This window comes from Theobroma cacao, chromosome 1, assembly GCF_053813885.1.
Source record: "Theobroma cacao isolate CCN51 chromosome 1, ASM5381388v1, whole genome shotgun sequence".
Classification (NCBI taxonomy): Eukaryota; Viridiplantae; Streptophyta; class Magnoliopsida; order Malvales; family Malvaceae; genus Theobroma; species Theobroma cacao.
Window position 1 is genome coordinate 38,986,885 of NC_142639.1, and position 11,840 is coordinate 38,998,724.

At 37.4% G+C, this 11,840-nt stretch overlaps 1 protein-coding gene across 2 annotated transcripts; it reads right to left on the minus strand.

The window, feature by feature from the left end:
* Nucleotides 1–3,467: 3,467 nt before the first annotated feature.
* Nucleotides 3,468–8,401, minus strand: LOC18613962 (cellular apoptosis susceptibility protein, putative / importin-alpha re-exporter). Of its 2 annotated transcripts, none has more exons than XM_007051463.3 (2): nucleotides 5,263–8,401; nucleotides 3,468–4,419 (listed from the first exon to the last, which is right to left on the minus strand). In XM_007051463.3, the coding sequence occupies exon 1, from the start codon at nucleotides 8,194–8,196 to the stop codon at nucleotides 5,263–5,265; it is 2,934 nt and encodes a 977-aa protein (XP_007051525.3). In that variant the 5' UTR covers nucleotides 8,197–8,401; the 3' UTR covers nucleotides 3,468–4,419. The 2 variants fall into 2 exon arrangements, with proteins under 2 accessions (XP_007051525.3, XP_017985447.2); XM_018129958.2 differs by having other exon boundaries at nucleotides 3,468–4,426; nucleotides 5,263–8,400.
* Nucleotides 8,402–11,840: the final 3,439 nt, after the last annotated feature.

The following is an 11,840-nucleotide window of genomic DNA, read 5'->3' on the forward strand; positions in this document are numbered from 1 at the left end:
AAGAGGAAATAACAAAAGAAAAAGCCTTGGTATCTTCTGAATTGTTCCCATTACTTTGGGTTTTTATTTTGAAACAAGAGCTCCCTTTCTCATTGGGTCACGTTAAAGTTAAAAAACAAAAAAAAAAAGGAGAAAAAAAAAAGAAATAATGAGAGAGAGAGGTTGACCTGAAGACAATGTGGAAGGCTTTATAGTGAGATAAATATAATGGGAAATAGATGATTGGTGTGGGACTAAGTTTTTTTTTCTGTGGATGCTTGCACACCCCATGTGGAGACCAATTGCCTTTGTGTTTCTTTCTTTTGCCCCTAGCCCCTGATGGCCTGAGGGCCGTAACTTTGACAGGTGAGGGGATCCCCCCACGCACTAAGGAATTCTTTTTGGTCACCCTTATACCAACCCTCAGGTTTTAGGATATTTGATGTAGGGTACCCCACAAACTTATAAAAGAATGTGTGTTTTAACATAAGTTTATTTTATCTCGTTTCCTCGGGAATCATAAACAAGGTGAGATTGAAGGTTGGTGTTCATGTTAAATCATGTGACATCAATAATGGGTAGCTTGCTCTAATGAGTTCTCATTTTGTTTTCAGCCATGGACTTTTCTCCCATTATTTCATTTTTCTTTTTTCCAAGTTATAAGGGAGATAAAAGGAGGTCGGGAATTCTAACCTTGAATCTTAATCATTTTATAAAGAAAAAATAATCCTTAGATTAAACTTCAGTTATTGTTATCTTTTATATACAGGAATCTCCCTAAAATAGTAGTAATTCGGTAGCATCTCTAATGTTTTTTTCAGCATTTAAAGCAGAACATAAGGTAGGGGGCTGAGTTGGGAATTTGGTTACCTTTGTCCGTACAATAGCGACAGAGTTTTTGACCCATTTTGACAGCCTTGTAAGCCGTCGGATCCATTTCTTATGCTGAGAATCTGGAGATCCATCGGACCTCCTGTCTTTTCCTACCTTTCCTTTTTTTTTTTCGTAGCAATTCATGTCACCTTTACACGACCAAGAAGAAAAAAGGGGTCTTTAAAATCTCTGCTTGGAAGCTACCGGGTCATAAATAATGGATGGGGTGAGGGGGGGGGGGGGGGGGGGGGTCCATGTCCTTCCATTTTCTTGCTTATTTATAAACCAAGCACATTTGGTCATATTTGGCATATCGATCAAAAGACTAACTTCCTATCTTTATATATATTTCCGGCTCTATTCCAAAAGCTTCCCCTCTCCCTCTTTGGTATCGTATCTCTAAAAGGACACAAACTCCCTCTGTCGTCTCAAACTACGCAGTTTCTCCATTCGCCGTTAACTCTGTTAGTCAAACGTTTAAAGATTGGGAAAATTTTTGATGAAGAAAACTTAAAAAGCCATATACCCATTAACTCCAAATCCTTCTTTGTCCATTTACGAAGACTTTTGCTAAAGCTTGAACACAGATTCCTACAAGTAAAATAGAAATAGAGATAGAGATGAGTGTGGGGACAGCAACAATTGAAGCATGTACGATAGTAGTACTAACTTCCCAAATCGCTTTGTTAAAATTTCATGTTGCCATAGAAACCCAAAAGAGAGAGTGCAGGGGGGAGAGATCTACAGAAAGGGGACGTTGAAATTTTGGGTAGGAAAAGACCCAAGAGGAGATTGGGAGAATCTTTAAGATAGAACAATGAAATTTCGAGACGTTGAAAAAATAAATAAAATCGACTTATCTTGATTGGTTCAATCAATTATGTTAATTTGAGTGGAAATATTTTTGAGATATATATTAAAAATATTTAATATATAAAATATACTTTTGAAGTAATTTTGGGGTATATTTTTAAAATATTAATAATATGTATATATAATAATATTTAAACATATAGTGTTAATGGCTTGTTTTTTTATTTAGTTTCATTGTAAATTTTGAATACAAAATATTGATTGAAGATAATCGAATAAGCTATCCCTCTTAATGTACTCTTAATGAATTAATATCGAAAATGAAAAATTAATCCGAGTTCAATCAATCACGATTAAATATTTTAAATTAAAACAATTAATGGTCACTGCAAAAAAATGAAAAAAAAAAACATATGGCTTAATTTTAGAATGGCGTGGCAGAAAGTCCAAAGAGCAAAACGTTTGAGTAATAGAGTTAATGGTCAGGGGGGGGGGGGGGGGGTGGGTTAGAGATAATAATAGGGGGATTTTTGGAATTCATTCACCCTTTATCCTTTGATGTCCACTCGATGCTAATCCTTGTCCCTTGATTTCATTCTTTCAGGTCATGTTTTGTCTCACTTCGCATTACTCCCGCTCCATACGTTATTCTTAATATTAGAATCACACTATTAATAAATTTTGTACGTAAATCATAATTATTATTATTTTGATTACGACATTTTTCTTCACATTAAAATTGTTTTTTAATATATTTTTCTCATATATTTTCATTAATAGTTTCGTTAAAGACCGTTTAAATTTGACTTGAAACAAAGCAAAATCCTTAGTAACACAACTTCCTAAGTAAAAATTGGGCACAAGGAAGTCAACATTTATTAATCTAAGTTATTCAGTTTTTGGACTATTCATTTAAAAAATTCTTGAAAATTTCCCAACAATCACTTGGTATTAAAAAAAAAGGGTAATTAATTACAATTGAGTGGGGATGGGGCCATGGAGGGATCACAGATTCATGGCTATGCAACGGAGCCATATGATGGTGGGGTCAAAGAGAAACACCATGATCATGACCATGATAGAGTACAACCAATATATGGGAGTGGAGAGGTCTTTGATTGTATAAACAATGAAGAAAAACAAAAGAAGCGTAGCCTTGAGCATTATATTAATCTCCAAAACAAAATACTAAAAGAGAATGTTGTAAGTGGAAGTCAGGCAGGCGGCTTAACAAAGAAAAACCTAAGCATCAGCAAAGCAATTGGGCGGACGAAATAATATAAACAACAATGGAGTGTAAGCTTTTAAGGGGGGTTACCACCAGCTGTTACTATATAAATGGGCCTAGGCAGTGGTGATTTGCATCTGCGTGAATTTGAGGTGCAGATTGAGAAAATTCCTCACGCGCTGCCAATTTCTTACATGCAAAACCCAAAGATCAACCAAAAAGTAATAAAATAACAAGTTTTATGAGAGAGAGAGAGGGAGAGTGGTCCATTTTATTTATTAGTACTATAATATATTCCAAAATCTTATGTAATGGGTATGTGGGGTATATATGGGAAAATATTTGTTTGGGGGGAAACGGTTTGGTGGGCTGTGCTTGGATTTTAATGAGAAAAAGGTTTGGGGGTTAATCACAGTTTATAGTGCTTCCTGGTACTTTTGATTTGATCAGGATTTGGCTTTTAATTAGAATTAATGATTGAAACCTTACGTGTAGCTTTCATATGCATGACTGCAGCGTTTCCGGACATGGGTCCAAAAATGGGAAATACATGGAATTAGCATTAGATATCAAATTGTTTGTTGCCAACTTAAAACTAGTTTATAAAGCATGACAAACAAACTCTCTTTCATTACAACAACCCTTCCCACCTTCAAATTCAGACTTTCCCAAACATCTCAAATTCTCTTCACATTTTAACATATTGCATCTTATTATAAAGCCACAGCTTCTATGTCGCTTGCAATGTTATTTTGGAAACGGTTCTCGAGAGACACTAAGGGGACTCGCTGTGCCACAATGGGCCAAGAGTGAATCGAACTTTGGTGCAAATACATCGCCTGATGTTGAAAAAGTCTCACAAGCTTATAAGAAAGCCCAATAAGTTAAAAGTAGAGCCCGGAGAAGAGAATCACAAGTCTTCCAAGTCCACCAAGAATGCGAGTAGCCTTTCGTGCTGATTTTCTACAACAAGAGCAAAACCACGGCTGCTACTGGCTGTACTTGCTCTGGACTTGGAGGCACTAACTTCGGTGCTACCTTGGGTTTTACTAAGACTATTTAACTCTCAAGCTCAGCAATATTCAGACGGAGATGCGATAAAAATCACTGAGTGAAACTTTCACACAAAAATTCAGTCTCCGTTACTAAAACAGATTCCTCGAAATTTCTTTCTTCTTTCAAATCCTTGACAAAACCATTGACAAACCCAACCCGCCCCCCCCCTTCCTTTTCAACAAAACCAAGGCAAAGTTTTACACTACAACTCTTTTTTCACCATATAAATAATGACATCAAAACCAATAGAAAAAGGGGCTCATTTGCCCACAATCGGAGGAACAACCATCCACCCACCACTGCACGGGAAAGCAGTACTCAGTGAGCAACTGCTAATGCAACTGCAAAATCTAGCACCACCAGCACATTTGATCCTTCAACTTGGGGGTCAAAAGCAACCATTGCTCACAAATGCATGGCAAGATAATGCACGGAACTTCGACCACCAAAATAGAGAAGAAAGGGAAACCCTACAATCTAGCAATAAAACCAACCAGTGAGGCACATCGAAAAGTCAAACGCTGTTATTGAGTCCAAAAATATAATAGAAGGAATTCATTTTCTTTGTCCAAAAATATAGAGTGCAAATGAAAAAGGGTATCCAGGTACATAAGGAGAAAATCATGAGCTTTAATGGGTGACTAAGCAAAATCTTTGACCAAGCCTTAGATGAATCCAGATAGGAAACATAAAAATCACAATTAGGCAGATACTACTAGGAGGTTCATGCATCTTTGAGAAGGACAAAAGCAGCAGTTGGCAGTTTAGATAGAGGAGAGACATGTAATTGTATTAAAAATCAGGATAATGATAAAGTCCATAAATTTTCACACCTCCCAACCTACACCCCACCCCCACCAAAAAATAAAATCAAACAAACTAGGCTATAGATTTGGGGCTGAAGTGAAAATTCAAAACATGAATAAACAACAGTGCCTCCTCATTTTCCCCCCCTCGCCCAATTATAAAAAAAAAAAAAAAAAAGACAATGCCTCCTCATTTGATGGAGTGAAATAACTTTCTCCCCCAAAACCTATAAACCCTATGATTGATAAGGGAAGGATATTGTCCAAACATCTATCCAACTTGACACTAAGGTTCAGAAAATATTGTTCATCCTGGAGTCAGAGGCTACTGATTCAGTGTTTAAAGAGCAGAATAATAGGAAGGACCACTCCATCCCACAAAATTGACTCTCAAGAAGGGAAACTTCCTCAGAAAATACAGTCTATGATATCTAAACCAGTATTCAATTTTCAAGTAAGCAAGACAACAGTAAACAAAATAACGCAAATCAACAGAAAAGCCCTTACTCAGACTATCGTGCAATTATAAGTGCTGCAAAGCTGAAGTAATGCTGCTTGATTTGCTGGCTCAAGATTTTCGTTGATAATCTGGGGGTATCTCCCAGGGGTAAGTGCAGAAACTTTTGCCAATGAAGCTACTAAGAAATGCTTTGGATCCTTTATATCAGTCAGAGGATCATCCTCTTTCTTCCCAGCATTGTAAAGTTTAACAAAAGTGGCTGTATATCCCACATTTTCTGCAATATCTGGCATTTCTGGTTCTTCGTCGACTCTGTCCTGCTCAGGTCGTGAAAGAAGGGTAACAATACTGTCCAGCATTTTACCCCAGTGTCTAGCAGCTGCGGCATCCAAAAGAACCGGAGATTCACAGATGAGTCTGGTGGAAGCAACTGCAGTTAACTTAAGCTCAATTGCTCCAGCAATCAGCTTAAGATTGGGTATCCAAAACTGCTCCAAAATGACCAAGAATATGTTGGCCTGAACAGCATTCATCGTGTCCACAAGATTTGTGGCCCCATGCTTGACTAGAAAGAGTGACATGAAAATCACAAGAGACTTCTGAAACTTTACAGTACGCCTGTTTTGAAGGCGCATAAAAAGGACATTCCAGATGTTACTCATATAGGAAGATATGACACCAAATCCAAGATTCTCAATAACAGTGTTAAGCACATAGAAGCCTTGTTCATCAGTGCTAGGAGATGAGATCAGCATGTTGAATATACCAAGCACCTGGTTCAGTCTCCCCTCTTGATTGAGCTCATGGGGCGCCTTCTGAAGGAAAGCCTGAAGCAGACGCACAAGGGCTGGAACATTTGATGATCTCCTCCATGAATCAGGGGAGAGGAGAAGCACGAAAATCTGCATGTAACTTGGAGATATGGGTGGTCTGTTCAATTCAACAAGCTGAGCCAACAGCTGGAATGCATATGGCAAGAACTCAGTCACATCATTGGCCAAGATGGTTTGGAGACTTGGAAAGAGGCTTGCTTCAAAAGCTGATATAAGAGAGGCATCCCTCTCACATGCCCGTCTGATAAGACTGGCCACAGACTCAAAAAGATAATGGTTAAAAATTGGATTTTTTGGATTTTTGCAAACTTCATTGAGAATAGATGTTAACCCACCAATGCAAGGTCCAGCAATATCACTGGAAATGTCGGCAATTCCTAGAACACGCATTATACACTTCATCACGTATTGATTCTCCTCAGACTCTGGAAACTTCAATGCATTAAAAAGGTTGTTCATCAGCACTGGGAGACAAGGAGTAATATCTGCTGAAGTATATCTTGCTTTTCCCCCTTCTTCCTTGACAAGCAAAAGTTTTTCTATACAGCTTGCGGCATAAGAATGAACTACATTTGATTCTGAACCCAAATATCGAACCAAATCTGAGAACAATTGAAATGCAACAGGTTTTTGTATCTGACCACGAAACATGGTGAAAAATTTAAGAGCACCTGCCTTGAGCATGGGAAACCCATTCACATCTTGGCTTTGCAACTCAGGAACAATAACTGATGTAAAGAAGGTCTGAACATCCACAAGATCAGTTGAGACATTAGTACCCCCAGCCTTCTTGGTTGCGAGCGAAACAACTAAATATATGGCACAATCCTTGTTCTTCCAATTGGCAGAAGGGTTTGTAGCAAACGAGCTCAGCAAATTTTGTATCTGAATTGAAACAATATCAGTCACCTGCTTTTTGTAATGAGTTGCAATTCCCTTAAGGAGTTCACAAGCAATCCTTCTTCTCGTGTCAAGATCACTCCCCTCCATATCCCTCCTTATAAACTCAACATAATTCATCTCAAAAAGCTCCTCATCCTCATCTCTCAACCGCACATTTGGAATCACAATACTCTGACAAATCTGCGGTATCACTCCCTCATTTGCAAACAAAGTATGATGCACACTCGTACTAACCGTTGTTAAAAACTTCATTGCCGTAACAGCCAGTTTGTCACGGCTTGAAGACTGAGACACATTCGTAAGCAAACTCCAAACAGCGGATGCAAAATCATTTAAATATCCTTGAAACTCCTCCTCATTCTTTTCCATGTAAAGACTAATATTTTCACAGACTGCAGCCCTAAGTTCATCGACCAATACTAGCTCATTTGCACTGCTGTCAAGTGAAGGGTAACTCACTGTCAAATACTTTTTAAACTCACCCATCCACTCTCTCATATGATCCTCAAAGAATTCAGGCAATTCTTGAAAGTTCAATGAATAGAATATCCTACAACATAACCTCTGGGATTCAAAGAGAGGCCGGAGGGTCACAGGGGAACCATCACCAGCAGAAGCAACAGTTGAGTCAATCAAGGAAGCAGTTTTAAGAAAAATCTCTAATAATGGAGCCGCGAAATTATCCAAACAATACTTCAAATCAAGTAAAAGATCGTTTGTTTTATACTGATACCTAAATTTCTTAAAAATTGAATTAGCAGTTCCGAGAATACCGTTAATGGAAGCGTAGTCTGCAGATTGGGCAGCCTTTTGAAGATTGGAGATAAGCTCTGGAAGTAAAGTCGGCCATGATTTGGGGAAGTCGTGCTTCCCAATAACGGCTAGGGCTTCGCTGAGCTGGCTTTGAATGCGAGGGGAAGAAGATAGCATGAGAGAGACGATTAGGGTTTTGATCTGGTCCTTCTCGGGTTGGAGGATCGGGGAAAATGCGGGACCGGCGTTGGGTTCGTTAGAGGGAGCCCAACGGGTTCGGAGGTGGTTCTTGAAGTTAACAGCTGCAGCTTGACGGATCTGTTCATCGACGGAAGGCTCCGCCAAGAGACGGAGCACGGCGAGTCCGTAGTTTGGACGATCGGCGGCTTCAGATAGGGAGGACTCGGCGGCGCGTCGAGGTTCCGGTTGGGGAGAGAGTGTGTGGAGAAAGCATTGCGAGAGGAATTGAAGGGTTTCGGGATTCCACTCCATTATCAAATTCAAAAACGAGAAATTCGGAAGCGCCAAAGTATAAAAGCAGCTCCAACAATGAGGTTTCTAGAAGTTTCGACAGAGAATTCTAGGGTTTAGAAACACAAGAGAAAAAAAGGAGGAGAGATGGAGTTTACCAGAGAGTGTATCAGCAAGAAGGGAAAAACGAGCGTGAGGGTTAACTTAAGAGGGAAATTTTGGGGATTTTAAAGAGGGAAAGCGAGGGACTGTGGACGGTAATTATGGTCTACTGAAGTTTATGAGTGAAAATTAGGGTACATAGGCAGATGATTTGGGCTTTTAAAAGCCCAAACTGTCCTAAGCCTCAATCTTAAAAGTTGTTTCAACTATCTAAACAAAAAGGAAAATATCTCATTCACCAATTTTTTTTATTAATTACATAAGAAAAATACCTATATTAATATTAATAGGTTCAAGTACAACATAAAATGAAATTAAAAAAATAAATCTATGTTATGGAATATGGGTAGATCACACCATATTAGACCAATTTAAATTAGAGTATATTTGATAAATGATAAATGTATTATTCACATTCTAAATATTGCAAGATTCATCTACATGTGAATATTATCTAGGTGATAATGTAAGAAAATAATGTAATTTAGAAGTGTATCTTAGTAAGAGATTGTGATAGTCACTGATCTGTAAAGGGCTTCAATTATAAATAAAGGGTCACCCCACCCTCATGTTGTATCATAATTATTTTTCATTCCAAGCTTGACTTCAATAATGCATAAAGAGCATTCTCTCAATATATCTATTTTCTTCCTATTTCTATTATTTCTTTTATAACATGTTATTAGCATGATCACCAAAGGAGGAGGTAATTTTCTTGGTTCTTCAACAACCAATTAAATTTTTATTTTGTATACCATTTAATCGACTTGAAACTGACAACGAACCTAGAGCATCCTTCTAGCACCTGAAGCAATGGTAAGCCTTCGAGAACCTTTATAGTTGTTATAATTAATTTATGGGTCCTTTTTTTTATGCATAGAATTATGAAAAATATCAAAAAGCTTAAGTTCCACATACTAGAAGTGAATGAAAGCAATTATTTGTCCTTATGCCCTGATGTAGAGATGTATCTCCAAAAGGTAAGGTCTTACTAATGCAATTATTATAGACAAGAAAGCAAATGACAAAGATAAGGCGAATGCATTAATCTTCATTCGTCGTCATTTGCCTAAAGACTCAATATTTATCCGTCTGAGACCCTAAGATCTTATGGACGAGGTTGAGAAAGAGGTATGATCACACCAAGACAGTTATCCTCCCTCAAGCATAGTATGATTGACAACATCTCAAGCTACAAGACTTCAAATCAGTGTTTGACTACAACTCAGTCCTATTTGATATTGTTTGTCGACTGGAGTTATGCGGTGTTAAGCTCACTAAATTAGAACTATTAGAGAAAGCTTTTTCCACCTTTCATTTTTCAAATATTGTATTATAGCATTAATACCAACAACATCAATTTTATATATACTCATAGTTGATTTTTGTCCTCTTAATTGTAGAGCAGATTAATGAACTGCTGCTCAACAACCATGATCTTAGACCTGTTGGCTCAAAAGCATTGCCTGAACTAAATGTAAGCTCTAGTAAAAGTACAAGCCAATTTAAGGGCCATGAACACAGGTAAGGGCATAACCCATATAGGGGTGGCAGGAGATTTAAGCACCCTAGACAATCCAACCTTGGCCCAAATCATGGCAAGGGCAAAATGCCCGTGAATAAGCATAATGAAAGTATTTGCCATTGTTGTGGCATGGTTGGACATTGGTCACGTACTTGTCGTATGTCAAAGCACTTTGCTGATCTATACCAGGCATCTTGAAGGATAAAGGCAAGCATGTTGAGACTCACACCATTGAAAATTTTACTGCTATGACCAATATCAAAGTTAATAATGCCTTTGTTAAGATGACTCCCTTTGTTTTTGTAAAAGTAAGAACATCACAAGACACCCCAGACTTAGGACAAGGCATAAGCAAGATAAGGGATTAGAATGATGGACAATAGCCCAAACTTAAGATCTAAGGATTTTAATGTTTTTGTCTTCTTTGTTTTTCTAAATGTATTACACTTGGTTGATTATTCCTCAGGAAAAACAATATGGTCATTTGATAAAATTATTATGAAATTGATTCCATAATTATTATTTAAAAATTTTAATCTTATGACTAATTTGTAAATTTTTATGATACTCGACATCTGAAGTTGTCAATACAAGTGCCAATGGGAACCCTTGAGAAAAAGAAAGATGACTTTTTGCTTGATAATGCAACGACACATACCATATTTTGTGGCAAGCACTTTTTCTGGAGTGTGACATTATGTAAGGCAAATGTCCATACCATACCAGGTCCCGTTGAGATTATTGATGGCTCTGGGAATGCTACAATTGTTCTGTCAAATGGCACCACCTTGCATATCAAGGATGCATTACTAAGTAGTAGATTGAAAAAGATTCTACTTAACTTTAAAGATGAACGTAGTAATAGATACCATCTTGAGACAATTTATGAGCAAAATAAAAAATGTATCTACATCACCTCTTATAAGATGGGCCAGAAAACCATCAGTGAGAAGTTGTAAACCTCAACTATAGGATTGTATTGTGTCACTATTAGAGTTGTTAAATTTTACGCTACCATATCTTAGAGACTGGTAAATCCCTATGAATTTGGACTTTGGTATGATCGTCTAGGTCACTTGAGAGCTATAATGATGTGTGAGATAATCCAAAATATTAGAAGACGCCTTTTAAAGGATAAAACATTTTGTTATCCAAGGATTATACTTGTGAAACTTGTTCACAAGGAAAGCTCATTACTAAAGCTTCTATGACAAATGTTGATCTTGAATCCCCTCAATTCTTGCAAAGAATTTAGGGTGATATTTGTGGACCAATACAACTGGTAAGTGGGTCATTATGATATTTTATGGTATTAGTGTACGCATCTTGCAAATGATCCCATGTTTGCTTGTTATCTACGCGCAACATCGCCTTTGCACGTTTACTTATGGAGATTATAAAGCTCTAAATACACTTCCCTAATTATCCAATCAAGGGCATAAGGATGGATAATACTAGTAAATTTACATTAAAGAGCTTTGATACGTTTTGTGCTTCACTAGGAATTAAGGTTGAACACCTTGTTTTATATATTCATACTTAAAATAAATTGGCAAAATCCCTGATTAAACATATTCATATTATCGTTCGTACTCTTTTATTAAAGACAAAGCTCAACTATTCAGTGTGGGATTATTTTGTTTTGCATGCAGCAACACTAATTAGATTGTACCTCATTGCTAGCTTCTTGCAATCTCTAATACAGTTGGTTTTAAGCTATGAACCAGACATTTCACATTTACGCACCTTTAGTTGCATTATACAGGTGCTTGTAGCACCGCTAAAAGGAACTAAAATAGGTTCCCAATACCATTTGACATTTACGTTAGGTTTGATTCACCATCCATAAGTAGGTTCTTAAAACCAACAATAGGTGATCTTTTTACCGCCAAATTCGTGAATTATCATTTCGATGAGATAGTGTTTCCATCAATTAGGATACCTGAGGCTTTAATGGCTAAAAAGTAGAAACCAGTTG

Bases quoted from the DNA above. Each gene is read 5' to 3' on its own strand.
- LOC18613962 (XM_007051463.3), bottom strand. From the start codon at position 8,196: ATGGAGTGGAATCCCGAAACCCTTCAATTCCTCTCGCAATGCTTTCTC.